The following is a 19,070-nucleotide window of genomic DNA, read 5'->3' on the forward strand; positions in this document are numbered from 1 at the left end:
CACTCTCTTTCCCTCTCCCTCTCCTTCCACCTCTCCTTTTCTCTCCTTAATATACATCAATAATTTACCCTTTAGAAGAACACATGCAACCCAATAAATAGGCATTAAGGACTTTTGAATGGTTGCCTATGTGGGGTGTAAATGGTGTAGGAAATGGGGATAAAAGGAAAGGAAGGCATAAGGAAGGAAGGAGGAGGAATTACACAACTGAGAGGCCTTGTCTACAGAGAAAAGTGAGGGTGAAATTAAAAAAAATATTTGAAATAATGGCTGAAGATTCCCCAGATTTATCAAGAGATATACACCAACCGATTCAAAGAGGATGGACTCATAGAAATCCACACCAATACACATAATGGTCAGTGTCTGAAAATTAGGGACAAAGAATGCCTTAAACTAGTCAAAGAGAAATTACACCTTACCTATAGGAGAAAATAGTTTGAATGACAGTGAATTTCTCATCAGAAAATATACAGGCCAGGGCTTCCCTGGTGGCGCAGTGGTTGAGAGTCCACCTGCCGATGCATGGGACACGGGTTCATGCCCCGGTCCGGGAAGATCCCAAATGCCACAGAGCAGCTAGGCCCGTGAGTCATGGACACTGAGCCTGCGCGTCTGGAGCCTGTGCTCTGCAACGGGAGAGGCCACAACAGTGAGAGGCCCGCATACCGCAAAAAAAAAAAAAAAAAAAAAAATACAGGCCGGAAAGAAGTGGCACAAGATTTTTCAAGTCTTGAAAGAAGAGAACTATCAACCGCAAATACTACATGTAGCAAAAAAATCCATCAAGAATGAGGAATAAATTAAGACTTTCTCAGATGAAGAAAACTAAGAGAATCTGTCACTAGCAGGTCTACCCTAAAATAATAATAGCTAAAGGAATCTTTCCTAAAAGAAGACAACATGGAATATCAGGAAGGAAGAAAAACCAAGAGAAAGAGTAAAAATATAATTAAAATACAGTACATTTTCCTTCTCCTGTTTAGTTTTCTAAATCATTTCTGATGGTGGAAGCAGTAATATGGTTCTCTACAAACATAACCCTTATGTAGGAGAAATATTTCAGATAGTTATATTATAAATGGTGGAGGGCAAAGGGGGCATAAAGGGAGGTAATGTTTCTACTCTTCACTCACCCTAATAAAAAGATGACACGGAAGACTATGACAAATTATGAAATATAATACCTAGAGCAACCACTGAAAAAACTATAGAAAGAGATACACTTAAAAACAGTATAGGTAAAATGTAATCCCAAAACACATTCAATTAAAGATAGGAAGGCAGCAAAAAGAAAACTGAGAATCGAATAAGAGAGAGATCAAATAGTAAACAAAAATTAAATGATACACTTAAGTCCTAACTTATCAATAAGTACACCAGATATAAATGGCCTTAATACTGCAATTCGAATACTGAATCAGCCAAGAAGATTAGAAAATATGACCCGTCTTTATGCTGTCTACAAGAATCTCACTTCAAATATAAAGATATAGGTATGTTGAAAGAATGAAAGAAGATATACCATGGAAACATTAATCCAAGGAAAGCAGGAATGGATATATTAATATCAGATAAAGTAGACTTCAGAGCAAAGGAAATTACTAGGTACAGAGAGGTACATTAGATAATGACAAAAGTGTCAGTCTGCCAAGAAGACCTAGCAGTCCTAAATGGGTATACACCAACAACAGAACTGTAAAATATGAGAGCCAAATCTGACAGAACCAAAGGAAGAAATAAACAAAGCCACAATTATAGCTGGGGTCTTTAACATACGTCTATCATTTGATGGAACTAGACAGAAAATCAGCAAGAGTATAGAGCTCCACAACACCATCAGTGACAGGATCTAATTAACATTTATAGAACATTCCACCCAACAACAGGATACACATACTTTTCAAGTGTCCATGGAACATATACCAATATAGATAGACTATATTCTGGGATACAAAAAAAATTCTTAACAAATTTAAAAGACAGGAAATGCAGTGTGTTCTCTGACATTAATAAAGTCAAACTAGAAATAAAGAAGTCAGAAAAAATACCAGGAAAAAGGATAATAATAAAAAAAGAACTAAAATAACACATGTTTCAAAGATGAAGTCTCAAGGGAAATAAAAAATACATTGAACTGAGTGAAAATGAAAATGAAACATATCAAAATGAAAAATGAACATATCAAAATGGGATGACGCTAAAGCAGTGGTGAGAGGGAAATTTTTAGCACCAATGCCTACTTTGGAACATAGGAAGTGCCTCTAATTAATAATCTAAGCTCCTACCTCAAGAAACTAAAAAAGAAGAGCAAAATAAAACCGAAGCAAGCAGAAAACAGGAAATAATACAGATAAGAGCAGATATTGATGATTAGAAACAGAAAGAAAAGTAGAGAAATCAATGAAATGGAAAGCTGAATATTTGAAAAAGTATATAAAATTGAAAAACCTCTAGCAACACTAACAAAGACAAAAGAAAGAAGACACAAATTACAGACATCAGGAATGAAACCGAAAATGTCACTACCAACCCCACAGATTTCAAAAAAATAGCAAAGGAATACTATAAACACTTCTACTCGTATAAATTAAACAAGTTACATGAAATGGTCCGATTCTCAAAAAACACTACCACAACTCACCCGATATAAAATAGATAATTTGAATAACCCTGAAACTATTTAGAAAATTAAATTTGTAAAGTAACAACCCTCAAAGCCAGAACCTCCATGCCCATTTGGTTTAACTGGATAATTCTACCAAATGGTTAAAGATAATTAACCCCATTTCTTAACAGTCTCTCCAAAAAGCAGAAGTGGAAAGAACACATCTCCATTTATTTTATGAAGCCCTTAATACCCTGAAACAATTTCAGGCAAAGACAATACAAGAAAATCATAAATTAATATCCTTCATGATTATAGATATAAAAATCATTATCAAATTATTAGCAAATAGAATTCAGCAATATATTTAAAAACAATTGACACCATGACCAAGAGGGGTTTATTCTTGAGATGCAAGGTTAGTTTGTTATTCAAAAATCAAACAATGTTATTTATCATATCAAAAGGCTAAAGAAGAGAAATCTCATGATTATGTCAATTAATACAGGTAAAGCACTTGACAAAAGTCCACACATATTTATGATAAAATCTCTTTAAAAAACTAGGAATGGGGGTGGGGGACTTTCTCAACTTGATAAAGTACATCTACAAATACCCTTCAGCTAGCTAACAATACACTTACTTGTCAAAGAATGAATGCTGTCCTACGTAGATCACGAGCAAGGCAAGGATGTCCACTCTCAGCACTGCTAGTCCATATAGCACTAGAGGTTTTAGGCAGGACAATTAGGCAAGAAAGTAAATAAAAGACGTACAAGATGGAAAGGAGGAAATAAAACTGTTTTTGTTTGCAGATAACATGATTTGTCTATGTAGGAAATCCTGATAAGTCAAAAAGAAAACAAAAAAACAAAAAAACTCCTACATCTAATACATGAGTCAGCAAGATTGCAGAATGTAAGATCAGCATTAAAAAAAATAGCAATATGCACGTGGAAACTACAATTACAAAACATGAAAACACAAGCACTCAGAAACATGAAAAACTTAAGTGTAACAAAGACTTAACAAAAGATGTATAGGACTTTTATGCTGAAAACTACAAAATGCTAATAAGACAAATGAAAGGAGATCTAAATAGAGAGACACTATATCCAGGGTTTGGAAGATGAGTCAATATAGTAAAGATGCCAATCCTCTGAAATTGATGTACAAATTTAATAAAATTCCCATCAAAATGCCAGAAAGATTTTTGGTAGATATAGACAAAATTATTCTAAAATTTATATGACAAGGCAAAATAACTAGAATGGCAAAAATAATTTTGAGATATAAAAATAAATGGGAGAAATCGCTCTTCCTGATTTCAAAACTTATTATATAGCTACAGTGATTAAGATTGTGTGATACTGACAAAGGGACAGACACATAGGTAATTGGAACAAAATTGAGAATCCAGAAGTTGACCCACACAAGTATGGCCAACTGATTTTTGACAGAGGTGCAAGAGTAATCCAACAAAGGAAGGACAGTCTTTAAAACAAATGGTACTGAAGCAATTGCATATCCATAAGCAAAAACAAACAAACAAACAAAAAGAATCTCAATCTAAACCTCAAACTTTGTACCAGAGTTAACTCAGAGTGGATTGTAGACACAAATGTAACTATAAAACTTTCTGAAGATAACGCAAGAGAAAATTTGCAGACCCTAGAGCTTAGTGAAGACTCTTAGACATGACACCAGAGCATTATCCATAATATATATATATATAAATATATATATATATATATATATATATATATATATATATATATATATATTGGACTTCATCAAAAAATTTTTAAATGTTCTGCTAAGGACCTGGTTAACAGGATGAAAAGACAAGCTAATAAATGGGAGAAAATATTTGCATACCTCATATCTGACAAAGCACTCATATCTAGGACACATAAAGAATTCTCAAAACTCAATCCTGAGAAAACAAGCAATCCAATGGGCCAAAGACATGCACAGACATTTTTTTGGAAAAGGACAGACAGATGGCAAATAAGTACATAAGAAGATGTTCAGTATCACTAGCCACTAGGGAAATGCAAATGAAGATCACTTTGAGGTCTCACCATATACCTTTTAAAACAGTTCAAGCAAAATGGCTGGACACATAGAGGAACTAGATCACTCATACATTGTTGGTGGGCATGTGAAATGGTACAGCCGCTCTGGGAAACAGTTTGGCAAGTTCTCAAAAAGACTAAGCATGCAATTACCATATAAACCAGCAATTGCAGTCTTGGTCATTTATCCTAGAGGAATGAAAAGTTACGGTCACACTAAACTCATAGTTGGATATTCATAGCAGTTTTATTCATAATCGCCAAAAACTGGAATCAGCCCAGATGTCCTTCAGAGGACATTGTTTAGAATTGGCAGTGCCTGGTGATAATAAAGAGCAGACCAACTTTAGTTGGTTCTATTATTATTTTCTTAATTCTCTGCACACAATGCACCTCTTTATTTTCCACACCTGGGGTGGACTGCTCTCACTGCCCGGCCCTTGGTAAACCACTGCTGAGAGGTAACAGTGGTACCATCAAAGGCTGCAGTGACACCGCTGTCCCTCCACTAAATCACAGGCCGGGCTCCCCGCCAGCCCCCAAGAAACTGACTTTAGAAATAGCAGTAAATAGAGGCTATTTCTGAACTCCATCTTCCTAACTCTGCTTCCCTCTCATAACGAGGAGTCTTAACCCTTCTGCCCCTTAGTCAGGGTCCCTAGTCCTTGCCATTTCTTGCCACAGTGGACAATAGAAAAAGGCTCCAAAACACCTTGGATTGTGGCTACCCTGGCCCTCGTATCCAAAGGATAAAGCTGCCATTTTGCTGGTGAAAACCCTCCTCCCGAAGGAGAGGAAATACCACGGTGCTTTTGAGGAAGCCTTTGTGCCTTTGATTTTCCAGTTCCAGGCAGCACTTTAACTGTGACCCCACCAGGTGAAAACCTTTGGTTTATTTGGATTTAATCTGGGATTGCAGTGTCCCCTGCCCGACAACATGGGGTTGTCTATAAGCAGAATTGGACACGGATGGAGGAGGGAGGATTAGATAAAAGGGATTCATCCAAGCAGGGAAACATGTACTATGTGGATTTCTATGAAGTGTCAGTGAGAGAGACCTCTCACCCCTGATTTCATTTAGTAGTAGTTGCTAGCATCTTAACTGAATTGATTACAAATTAGGAAGGCTTGGGCCAGCCCTATAAAATGCCATTATTCATACTGACATTACGAGGTGACTTATGTCAGTGATTATTATTATAGTCTTCATAAGTGGTAATATACCTTGCTACTCATGCTAGTACATGTGCACACATGCATGTGTGCGCACACACACACACACATTATACACACATCCTACCCATTGTAGGCTCTTTATAACAAAATTTAAACCACTGTGGTAAAGGAGATAACCATAGCAGAAGAGTTGGGCAGTGTGGGGAGGGATAGGTACTATCATTTGTTGACTGCTCACCACGTGCCACATACTCTGCTTGGGGACTTTACATGTCTTAGCTCATTTAGCCCTCAGCAAAGAACCTGTAAGGTAAGTGCTATTATTATTCCTGTGTTACTGATGAGGAGACCAGGGCTGAGAGAAGTGAAAAGAGATAATCAGATTATGTCACTCTCCTGCTGCTTAAAGTTCTACAATGATTCCCCCTTCTCCTGAAGATAAAAGTACTTGCTCCTCATCTTAATATCCAGGCTGTGTTCTGGCAACTTCCCTAGTTTTATCTCAGACATCCCCCACCACACACACACACACACACACACACCTCTTTTGCAGTAGGTGTTCCAGCCACACTGACCCTTTTTCACTTCCTCTAATGTGCCATATTCTTTTCTGTTCTAGGGCCATTGCAAATAGTATTCTCTCTGCCTGGACTGCTCTCCTCTATGTCTACCTGCTACACACCATCTACCTCCGACCCATTCTCCAGGTCTTAGCTTAGATGTCACACTCTTAGTTTCTCAGGGGAGCTTCCTGTGACAGCCCCCTTGACTACAGTGTCCCTCAGACTATGTTAGAACCCTTTGGTGTGTCCTTCCATTGAATTCTGCATTTCATCCATATTACTTATCATTTAGTTTTACATGTGTTCAGGGTCTATTTTCCTCATTAGATGAAGATTCCTGTCCACAGGCTGTCCTGTTCTCTGCTCTATCTCTAGCACGTAGTACAGTGGCTGGCACATGAAAAATGTTCCATAAGTATTTGTTGAATGAATGTATCTTTAAGCCTTCTATAATTGGTGCATAATCGGTGCTCAATGAATATAATTAAACTCTAAATGTAGTTGTTATTCTTATTGTCCAAGGGCAAATAGCTAGTCATGGGCAGAACCAGGAATTATACCCACGTCTGAATCTAAAATCCTTTCAAATTATGGCTCTGCCTGCAGAAATGGGTTCTAGGCCTAGCACTGCCACAAAATGTCTGTATGAATCAGGGTGAGACACTATATCACTCTGAACCTCAGTTTTCCCATCTGTAAAGGATAGGTGAAGGGATAGGTGAAGTTTAGACTGCTCTGTATGCAATCTAGAGGAAGAGACTAGAAGTCTAGATGGGAGGGGGCTCTAAGTAGTGGATTAACTGACCAGTAGAAATCACTATCATCCCTCTTCAAGGCAGTCAAACAGGTATACCGAGAACCCTCAGTATGTTTATGCCCCTTAGTCTGGGTAACCCCAGTCAGGCAGTGTGTAGTAGTGGGTGGTGTTAGAGAGCCCTGGGTTCAAATCCCAACATCCCATTTACTGCAACTTACCATCCTGAACTCCCAATTTCCTTCTTTACAGATGGGAAAATAACACCCATCCTTTTAACCTTGTCTAAGGTAAAAGCAATATAATAACTTGAAAAGAGATTTTTGAATATTGAAAGAAAAATTTCGCCTCTCATCCTACCCACCTAACATAATTCTTTCTGTGGCTCTGTGCCATTGAGGGCCACCTCTTGAGGCAGGAGCCACAGGCAATGCTGAAGAAAGGAGAGAGAATGAACACAGAAGCAGGCTGTGGTCAGAGGCCAGAGGCCAGGGTGTGGAGCAAGAGTAACCATGGGATGGGCTGGGGCGGAGGAGAAAGCCAGCTACTGAGGCAGAATAAAGGAGCTGCCTAATCTGAGTAATGGATGATGGCTAGACAGAACCTGAGAACCAGATAGTAGAGAGTAAGTGGGAGGGCAACAGTGTGCCCTGGAGGGGCTTCCTTCCAAAGTTTAGTGGCTCTTTCATTTAGGCAGGCTTCAGTGGTCTCAAAGGTCCTTGAAACTGTACTCTTGCCAATTCCTTTTGTTTAGTCACATGCATGTGTATTTTGAAATTGCAATCCTAGTGTATATACCTTTTTCATGGAGTATCTTCAACATTTTCCATGTCACAAGTCTTCATAATGATTCCTTTTAGTGGTTGCCAAATATTCCAATTTTGCCCATAGACCAGAAAGCATATCCCTGTGTATTAACATTTTGCTTCCCTGACTTATTTCCTTAGAATAAATTGCTAGGTGTGGGATTACTGAGCCAGAGGGTATGCAATTGGGATTTAACAACCAGACATAGGTTTTATGTTTTCTAGGAAAAGAAATGAGCTGCAGATCTTCCTGTCTCCTGCCTCTTCTGGAACTGATGAGGGGACCCTATAGAGCTGTGCGGTCCAATATGAGAGCCATTATCCCCATGTGGCTGTTTAAACTTAATTTTAATCAATTGATTAAAATTAAATAAAATTCAAAATTCAGTTCCTCGGTTGCACGAGCCACATTTTGAATGTTCAGTAGCTTCATGTGCCTACTGTATTAGAAAGCATAGATACAGAAAATTTCCATCATTGTAGAAAATTTATTGGATAGTGCTGCTCTAGAGTTTCTCAAGAGGTCATGGTTGGCATCTTGGGTGGGAGTTATTTGTGATGTGGGACTTTCTTGTGCATTGAGAGGCTGTTTAGCATTTCTGGCCCATATCCACTAAATGCCAGTAGTGCTCTCCCTTGAATCAATCTAACAGCTAAAACCTGCCCCACGTTTGCAACTGCTCCATCAAGGAACAAAATCATCCCTGTTCGGGACACACTGAGCTTTTATCTTAGAAGAAAGAATCTCCTGCCTTTGTGGGGATGGCTTCAGGCTGCCTCTGCCTGAAGAGAGGGAAGCTTAGAAAGATGGCTTAACCAGTTAGCCCTGGCTCACGGCCTAACTCTGTACTCCATTTCCCTTTTCCTGCCTTCTCCTGCTGGTCTGTCTCCTCCTTTGGGGGAATGGCAGGAACAAGACCCTGCAGATGGAAAAGATCAAGACCCGTTTGAAGGCTGAGTTTGAGGCCCTTGAATCAGAGGAGAGGCACCTGAAGGAATACAAGCAGGAGATGGACCTCCTGCTACAGGAGAAGATGGCCCACGTGGAGGAACTCCGACTGATCCACGCTGATATCAATGTGGTATGTGGTATTTGGCTGGCTGCCTGAAGCCTATTTCTGGGCCTTTTGAGGAGGAATAGGCAGTAGTGAGTGCTGTGGACTCTCCTTGAGATGTGGCTGTGGCCAACTTGGGGGAGTAGGCATCAGGCTATGTTGAAATGGAAGAATCGAGGAGTTCTGAGATCCAGCCCTGGCTCTGTCACTGATCGGCTGTATATCAGTGGACAAGTTCCTTCTTCTCTCGGGGCCTCATTTTCCTTTTTTGTACCATGAGAGGGATTCAGTCACCTCTGAGGTCTCATTCAGCACTGATGTGCTCTCATTCTGGGAGCCTAGGAGTTGAGAGCTAGCCTTGGGGAAAAGCAGAGGAGGCAGAATGCCTTGGGGATCTAACTTACATTTAGGGCTCCGAAGCTTCCAGCTAAGCCAAACAAACCACCTCTGCCAGCCTACCCAACTGGGGCTCCCTCATTACAGTCTCTCTTTTGGAGAACTTTGGAATGTGGGGAATGAACTGCCTGCTATGGTGATAAGACCCCCACTTTTTAGAGTTATTAAAGCAGAGTCTGAATGATCACCTGTCTGGGCTGCAGTATTGGTGATTCCTTCACCAAGAGGGAGGTTGGAGGTGCTGACCTGTAAGGCCCTTTCTAACCCTTAGAGCCTATGATAATGAGATTTGTTTTTTTAAATCACGTTTGAAGGAGCTAAGTTTCTATTCTTGGGAAACTCATTTCTGTGGCAATATCTACTTCCTGATATTGCCAAGCCTAGGGCCTTAAAGGAAATATGAATGCAATTTGGACAGTAGTTACCTGGGATTTTCTGTGTCACAAGATCACAGGATATCAGGGTCTCATGAGGAGTTGGCAGTTCTGCTGCCAGCTAACTAAGGATAGAGAAAGAAACAAGGTATTAGTCACAGAGGTGCTGAAAATCTGGGCCAGTGGATCTCCAGCTTGAACATGCCTCATGAGTCACCTAGAGGGCCTGTTAAAACACAAATTGTTGGACTTCACCCCAGAATTTCTGATTGCTTATATCTGGGGTGGGACCTGAGAATTTACATTCCTAATGAGTTCCCAGTTGATGCTGACGCTGCTGAGCTGGTAACTGCATTTTTTTTTTTTTTTTTTTTTTTTGTGGTACACGGGCCTCTCACTCTTGTGGCCTCTCCCATTGTGGAGCACAGGCTCTGGACGCGCAGGCTCAGCGGCCATAGCTCATGGGCCCAGCCGCTCTGCGGCATGTGGGATCCTCCTGGACAGGGGCACGAACCCGTGTCCCCTGCATCAGCAGGTGGACTCTCAACCACTGCGCCACCATGGAAGCCCCATGGTAACTGCATTTTGAGAACCACTGATTTAGGAGAAAAGCCACCGGCCTGGGAGGCGGAAGCCCTGAGTCTTTATGTAGACTTTGCTCCTAGGAAGCATTTCTCTGAGGCAGTTAACTCTTCTCTCTGAGTCTCAATTCTCTGATCTGTAAAATGGTGGTAGGGTGCACTACGTGAGCTCTAAGGGCCATTCCAGCTCTAAGATGCTATATTTGAATAATAACTACCACTAATTGAGCCTTTACTTTGTGTTAGCCCCTGTACTGAGCACTTATATGAATTCAATCATTGAATCTTCACCAAGATTATACGAGGTAGGTATGATTGTTACCACCATTATACAGATGAAAAAACTGAGGCTTGACAAGAGTCACATAGAGTACATAGTGGGTTGAGGACTTGATCACAGATTGGTTTGGCTCTGGAGCCTGTGCTATTATCCAATGAGCTGTACAGCCTCACTGAGAATCTTGGAGTCTTTTCTCTGTGCTTGCCTCACTCTGTGTTCCAGATGGAAAACACCATCAAACAGTCTGAGAATGACCTAAACAAGCTGCTAGAGTCGACCCGGCGGCTACATGATGAGTATAAGCCACTGAAGGAACATGTGGATGCCCTGCGCATGACTCTGGGCCTGCAGAGGCTCCCTGACCTATGTGAAGAGGAGGAGAAGCTCTCCTTGGAGTAAGCTGCCTGCCTCCTGTCCCTGCAACATACACCACACACACACACACACACGTGTATACATACACACACGTATATATACACACATAAAGCCTGGTCTGAAAGTCAGGGTACCCAGTCCTAGACCCAGGCCTGTCAGCGACCGACTCCTTGCATGACCTTGGGTAAGTCTCTGTGTTGGGCTGTTAGATGATTAGACTAGAATTACTAGATGGCTTTTAAAGTTCCTTGTGCAATTTTGACAATACAAGACTATGTCTATGACTCTTTGTGTGTGTATGTGTCTGTGACTCTTAAGAGGTCACCTCCCAAGTCAAGGTCTAGAAGGGGTGTCCAGAAACCTTGAAAACACAGAAGGGCGAGCTTTCATGGCCGCCAGGGGCTAGCCTGGAACTTTATCTTAAGATCTAGAGTTAAGAACTAAGCTTACTTTAAAGAGATACAGAGCTCAGTTCAGTAGAAGGAATACAAGGGAACATACTTCCTTAAGGTAGAGCAGGCTGCCTGTGGAAGTGGTGAGCTTCTTATTCCTAGAGGTATGCCAGCAGAGGCCTGAGGACACTTAATAGGAATACTGCAAAGGAACATGGGATGGAGGGTAGAAAAATGCCCTTGGAGGACTTGGCTAGCCTTGGGATTTTTTTTTATTTTTCTGGGCCTGTCAGAGCCAAGGAGCAGGAGGAGTACCCTTCCCAACACACAGGGGGCCTGGTACCCAGGGAGAAGAGCCTTGTGCTGGAGAGGGTGCAGGAATTTCCTACAGTGAGCCACAACCCAACCCCCTTCATTCTGTAGCATGGAGTCCTTAAGAGGGGCAAGGTTCTCCTTGCTTTCAGAATGATCCAGCTAATGTCTCTCATCTCCAAAGTTACTTTGAGAAGCAGAAAGCAGAGTGGCAGACGGAGCCGCAGGAGCCCCCGATCCCTGAATCCTTGGCCGCCGCAGCCGCTGCCGCCCAACAACTCCAAGTGGCTAGGAAGCAGGACACTCGGCAGACAGCCACCTTCAGGCAGCAGCCCCCACCTATGAAGGTGAGTGAGCTGGGTATGGACTGTGGAGGAAGCAAGGTATCCTCAAGCAGCCCCATGGAAGGTTGGGTCTGGGGCTTTGGCCTTACTTATTTGGGGTCTTCCTAAAACAGCCTTCACTTGGGACACAGAGGAAGGGGTGGTGTGTATGTGTGCTGTAGTAGAGCCACTGGTCTTGTTGCCTCATATTCTCAGAGAGGTTAGAATGCAGGGAGATTGGCAGGCTCTGCTAAAGTATAATTTTCAGAACGTTAGAAACGTGACTCAGACAAATATATAGTGAACCTGTGTCATTAACGAGGGAGCCAGCAGCATTACAAAGCTGGTTCCAGAAGCATTAGAGGAACAGATAATTATATAGTCAAGAAAGGAAAGGAATGTCAAAATACGTTTGCAATGTTAAATCCAGAACTGGTTAATGTCCTACAGGAAAATAAAACTGCAATCGTTGTGATTACCTTTTCTTTGTAACAAAAATAATTTGCATCTCTACTGGGCAAAAACCTTTTGTGCCTTATCAACATTAAGTCACAGCATCTGGGCCCTGATCAATAGTAAATAGTCAAATAGTATACTATTTAATGGAAAAGTATTTATAGTCAGTGGAACAGAATAGAGAGCCCAGAAATAAACCCACTCAACTACGTTCAATTAATCTTCGACAAAGGAGGCAAGAATATACAATGGAGACAAGACAGTCTCTTCAGCAAGTGGTATTGGGAAAGCTGGACAGATGCATGTAAATCAATGAAGTTAGAACACTCCTTCACACCATACTCAGAAGTAAGCTTAAAACAGCTTCAAGACTTAAATGTAAGACATGATACCATACAACTCCTAGAAGAGAACACAGGCAAAACATTCTCTGACATAAATTGTACCAGTGTTTTCTTAGGTCAGTCTCCCAAGGCAATAGAAATAAAAGCAAAAGTAAACAAATAGGACCTATTCAAACTTATAAGCTTTTGCCCAGCAAAGGAAACCATAAACAAAAATGAAAAGCCAACCTACGGAATGGGAGGAAATATTTGCAAATGATGTGACCAGCAAGGACTTAATTCCCAAAATATAAACACAGCTTATACAACTCAATAACACAAAAACAAATAATCCCATCAAAGAATGGGCAGAGGACCTCAATAGACATTTCTCCAAAGAAGACATACAGATGGCCAATAGGCACATGAACAGATGCTCAGCATCACCAATTGTTGGAGAAATGCTAATCAAAACTACAATGAGGTATCACCTCACACCGGTCAGAATGGCCATCATTAAAAATTCTGAAAATAACAAATGCTGGAGAGGGTGTGGAGAAAAGGGAACCCTCCTACGCCATTGGTAGGAACGTAAATCGGTGCAGCCACTATGGAGAACAGTATGGAAGTTCCTTAAAAGACTAAAATTTGAGTTACCATATGATCCTGCAATCCCACTCCTAGGCATATATCCAGGGAAAACTCTAATTCAAAAAGATAAATGCACCCCAATGTTCATAGCAGTACTATTTACAATAGCCAAGACATGGAAGCAACCTAAATGTCCATCGACAGATGAACGGATAAAGATGATGTGGTACATATATACAATGGAATACTACTCAGCCATATAAAAGAATGAAATAATGCCATTTGCAGCAACATGGATGGACCTAGAGATTATCATACTAAGTGAAGTAAGTCAGACCGAGAAAGACAAATACCATATGATATCATTTATATGTGAAATATAAAATATGATACAAATGAACTTATTTACAAGACAGAACCAGACTCACAGACATAGAAAACAAACTTATGGTTACCAAAGGCGAAAGGGGGTGGGACAGGGGTAAATTAGGCTTTTGGGATTAGCAGATAGAGACTACTGTGTATAAAATAGATAAACACCAGTGTCCTACTGTATAGCACAGGGAACTATATTCAATATCCTGTAATAACCCATAACAGAAAAGAATATCTATCTATCTATCTATCTATCTATCTATCATCTATATCATTTTGCTGTATACCAGAAGCTAATGCAACATTTTAAATCAACTATACTTCAATTTTTTTAAATAAGTAGTAAATAGTCAAACAAAGAGACAGTCTCCTAGAGCAAGGGTCAGCAAACCAGAACCCATAGGCCAAGTGTGACCTGCTCCCCGTTTTTGTAAATAAAGTTTTATTGGCCCACACACATTTCTGCTTGTTTATGTATTGTCTATAGCTTCTTTTATGTAAGACAGTTAGAGCTGAGTAGTTGCAACTAAAATCATTTGACCTGAAAAGAAAGTCCAAAAGATTTACTATCTTGGCCTTTACAGGAAAAGTTTATTGATACCTGTCCTAGAGAATTAAATAATCCTTGAGTGAGCCTGTTAGACCATGCTCCAGTATAATGCTTAATGAATATGCAATTCACATTTTGCCTTATTGCCAAATTTTGGATATTTTCCCTCAGTACCCCTCTTTGACTTTCACTCCCTTACATCCTTTGCATCCCTTACATCCAGCACAGATCTCGCTACTTGGGACTCACTACTTAGGTCTTGCTCCTTCCTGTTGGGAAATCGCAATTGCTTGTGGGGGCCCCTGGGAAAGATGAGCCATGGCCTAGAAGAATCTGACCACTAACTTGCTTTGTCTTGTGCCCCCCACCAGGCCTGCTTGTCATGTCACCAACAAATTCACCGGAATGCACCTATATGCCCTCTGTGCAAAGCCAAGAGTCGGTCCAGGAACCCCAAAAAGCCAAAACGGAAGCAGGATGAATGAAAAGAAGGAGAACACTTAGAGCTCTGCTGCTCATAACCCCTCCCCTTGGCCAGAGTGATTGATGTCTCCATGTGAAACCACCCTTCCCCACCTCTACAAAGTCTCCTATTTAATGTGATGGAAGCACAACCCCTCTCTCACTTTTCTCTTATTTCTTTTTGCTCTTGGAGTTTCTGGTTTAGGAAGAGATGTGGTTCAGGTGCTAATGACAGTTGTGTCTGAAGATCCCTTCTCTCTCACCCACATTTCAACCCCTGCCCTTGTTTGGAGCTAAGGGAAAGGCGGAAGTCCCAGATGTGAGTCCCTGTCTCTTGTGCCTGAGGCCTGGGGCCTAAGGTCTGAGGGCCTGGAGAGGCCCATATCTTGTTTCAGGTGAAGGCACCAGTGTGCCCCCTCCCTGTACTTTTGCCTTAGGCTCTGAAGGGACCACAGTCTTCTTGCTGGACGTTTCAATAGGCTTGGTGCATTTATCTCCCCCACCCGCAACCTCATCTCATCCTCAAGGCCCGAGGTAGCTTGGACAAGCTCTCCTTTTCATATTCATTTGGGAGGCCTGGCTGTTATTATTGAGCTCACCACCCCACCACCTGGCAGTTTCCCAGATATACTAAAGTTCTCAGGTACCAGGCTATGTGTCTGGGGATCCTAAAATCTGTGGGCTTTTCTCCCATAATAAACCCTAGCTTTTGAAAATCAGTAGCAGATGTTCCCCACAGTGAAATCAGGGAGCCAGACCCACTCCACAAGTCCCGCCTAACTCGTTGCCTAGGTCATTGGTCTGAGGGCTCTGCTATCGGGGCTGCCTTAGGCTGGAGAGGCCCCAGGCTGACATTTGTGTTGCCTTTTATCCAAAACCATTACTCTGGTACTGACTCAAATGGTATATCTTAGAGGTCAGAGTAGTGGGTTGAAATTCAAGTGAATGCCAATCACTTTACACATGCAGGTAGGTGGGACTTCTACTCCAGTCTCTCTTCTCTAAGGCAGCCTCAGCTCAGGTCAGCTTTTGGCCACCCCTTTTCCTGTGGATTGTGCAGGTGGATTTCCCTCTCAAAATAAAAGGCACCAGGCTCCCCAAGCCCTACAGCTCTTCCCTCCTCCAAAGCCACATCTCTAGTCAAGTCACTCTCAAACTTAAGGGACAGGGATGGGGGCTGGCTGACTGAAAAAGTGTTAGCTCCTGGCTGGGGAGGGGGGATATTTTTCCTTCCTTTCTTAGCTGTAGTTTTAAGTTGCCACAGTTGTCCGTGTGTTCATAATATATAAAAGGTTCCTCTGCTCTTTGAAAGTAAGAGCGTTCTGTCTGTACAAATCCTTTTAAATAAACATTTGTTCATTGGAGTAAATGCTGACTCAGTGCCTACAAGTACCAGGTAACAGAAAAGATGTAATGCCCTTTCCCCTTCTGGGTAGCTCTTCTTTACTCTTATTCACTCCTCCCTACAAGTGAGAAAACCAGGCACACCGCCGCATAATAATTTACCCTATTTTTATAATAATTTCCATGTATGCAGTGACCACTCTGTGTCAAGTCTCTATGTAAGATGCTTTATATAGATGATTGTATATGATTTTCAAAACAACCTTTCAAGCTAAGTATTCTTATTGCCCTTTTCCAAAAATGTAAACTGAAGCTCAGAGAAGTTAAATAACTTGTACAGAGTTAAACAGACAGCTAGTAAGAGAAGATTCAGGATTTGAACACAGATTTGTCTGGTACCAGAGTCCACTTTTTTTCCTACGTTTTCTCCATGATCACTTTTTAAAGCTTTTCTCCCTTTTGGGATGGCTTGAACACAGGAGTAGGTGAAATAACTCTGAACTAGAAATCAGAGACTAGGAATTCAGTGACTGATGCAGGGATGTAAAGGCCTGTTCTCCTATGAGGATACAATAGGGAAAAACTCCGAAGGGTCATCCCAGCTTCAGAGCTCCCCATGGGTGGACTGTGGTTTCCATTAAGACTGAGTTGCAGTTCAATAGCTCCCTCTGTCCAATCCTGCCTCCTTCTCTTCCCTTTTCTTCTACAAGTGTTGATCCCAAGGGCTCCCTAATTGATACCCTGTGCATTAAACTGTCCCAATGCTTTCCAGAAACCCAACTTCTCTGTGCTTCAGTGTCCTCATCTGGAAAAATGGGGAAAATAACAGTACCTACTTCTGGCACTGTTGTGAGCAATGCCAGGCATATAGTAAGCACTCAGTGCCAGGCATATAGTAAGTACTTCTACCCCTTGTGCCTCTGGCACCAGGTTGATCGGATGAGCGGTCAAAAGAAACACTATTTGTCTTAGCTGACATGACTCTACCACCCCAGATGTTGTTCAGCTACGAGCCTGCTTTTAAGGTGGCCTAGACGCAGTCTGGGCAAAGGGAGGACACTCAGCTGTGTAACTTGGAGTACACCTTAACCTGTATAGCTCTCAGCAGGTCCCTGTAAAGTATAAGAGAAGTGGTCATTGCTCTGCATCTTTGGCACACTGGAGGTCAGATCTGTCAATTCGTTGCAGCACAACTAGCCAGGTCAGCTGTTTCCCAGGGAACACCTCTGAATGGGAAGGGAACAATCAAATGTTGAGCACCTATACCTGCCAGCCACTGGGTGGGGTGCTACTATCTCATTTAATTTTTCCGGTTCAGCTATCTGTTGTGAAACAAACCACCCAAAAACTTAGTGGCTTAAAACAGCCACCGTTTATTTGCTCGTGATTCTGCAATTTGAGCAGGACTTGCTGGGAATGGTTTATTTCTGTTCCATGTGGTGTTGCCTCAGACAGCTTGGCTGGGGCTGAAGGACCCAAGATGTGTGCTCTCACTTGTCTGATACCTCAGCTGTGGTGGCTGAAACAGCTGTGGGCTGGATGGGCCTCCCACCTCCCTTTGTAGTATTTTACTCTCCAGGGCCTTTCTTTCTCCATTGGGCCTCTCTCTCCAAGTAGAGTAGTGAGACATTTTTTTTTTATGTGGCAGCAGTCTTCCCAGAGGGTGAAAACAAAAGCTGCAAGGCCTTTTGTGGCATAAGACCAGAAGTCATACAGCAAAAGTGCTGCTGTACTCTATTGGTCAAAGCAAGTCGCAGAGCCAGCCCAGATTTAAGGAGTGGGGAAAAGAGACTCCGCCTCTTGATGGGAGGAGCTGCATGTATGCCAGAGATGGGGGCAATTCTTGGTCGTATTTGCAGACAACCTACCACATCATCCAAAAACAACCTTACAAGGAAGGCATTATGCGTGTCTATTTTTACAGATGATAAAACTGAGGCTCAAAAAGGGTAAAATGGTTGCCCAACAAACAACTAGGAAGGGGCAAAGCCAGGAGGCAAAGCTAGGTGTGTCTGCCTTTAAAGCCTGTGTTTCTTCTGCCTAAGAGCAGTTCTTCAGATAAGTCTGAGACCTGGTTAGAGGAGACTAAAGAAAGGAAGAGAAGGAACAAAACAGAGTAAAAGACGAAGACGAGGCAGGTGAAAGAGAGAGAGATGAAGGAAGAGGAGGAGAGTAAGGGAAGTTATTTGTTATATTGGTAAGATGCTGTAAAAAGCACCTTCTTCAACATTCTCATTTAATGCTCACATTAAGTAGCCCTGTACTGTTAGTAGAGCATGTAGTATTACATTTTATAAATGAGACCCAGAGAGGGGAACTGACTTGCCCAAGGTCATTTAGCAGGTTAAGAGCAAAGCCACAACTAGAACCCAGGCCTTCCAATCTGGGAATAACCCGATTTGGGGCTCTCTTTACACGTTTGACACAGTGGGGGTGATTGTATACATGCTTTGTGACAGATGGGTCGCTTTTACACTGAGGATAGGTGCTCACTCCACAGGGGAAGGCCAGGCAATTTTAGCAATTCGGCTCTTAAAGTCCAGTTCCCTGTTACTATTATGCCCCCAGCTTTCCCATAGCGATTATCAGCATCTTTGCAATGATCAACATCTCCCAAGGTGAACTCTGGGAAGGCTGTTAACTCAGGGCCAGGTGCCCTTATGTTAGGTACTTAACCCCTCTGGGGCTCCAATATCTCATATGTGAGGTAGGAATAGTAGTAGTCCTCTCCTCATGGCATTGTTGTGAAGATTAAATGAGCTAATAATATATGTAAAGTGCCTAGAACAGCACTTGAGAAGCATTCAGTAAATGATAGCTATGAGGAAGAAAATGATAATGATTATGACTGGCTTCCTGATGATGGTGAGGAGGACGAGGAGGAGGAGGAGGAAGA

General features: G+C 41.9%; 1 protein-coding gene across 3 annotated transcripts in view; it reads left to right on the top strand.

The window, feature by feature from the left end:
• The window catches only part of ZC4H2 (zinc finger C4H2-type containing), a 35,833-nt gene extending 19,647 nt beyond the window's left edge, over nt 1-16,186 (top strand). For 2 of the 3 annotated variants that reach the window (XM_060087093.1, XM_060087092.1), the window contains 4 exons: nt 8,896-9,067; nt 10,894-11,066; nt 11,935-12,097; nt 14,740-16,186. In XM_060087093.1, the coding sequence (XP_059943076.1) occupies nt 8,896-9,067; nt 10,894-11,066; nt 11,935-12,097; nt 14,740-14,853 (622 nt within the window). In that variant the 3' untranslated portion in view covers nt 14,854-16,186. The remainder of the gene's footprint in view (nt 1-8,895; nt 9,068-10,893; nt 11,067-11,934; nt 12,098-14,739) is intronic. The other variant, XM_060087095.1, reaches the window with a different exon arrangement.
• The last annotated feature ends 2,884 nt before the right edge of the window (nt 16,187-19,070 follow it).

Source organism: Mesoplodon densirostris, chromosome X (assembly GCF_025265405.1).
Source record: "Mesoplodon densirostris isolate mMesDen1 chromosome X, mMesDen1 primary haplotype, whole genome shotgun sequence".
Classification (NCBI taxonomy): domain Eukaryota; kingdom Metazoa; phylum Chordata; class Mammalia; order Artiodactyla; family Ziphiidae; genus Mesoplodon; species Mesoplodon densirostris.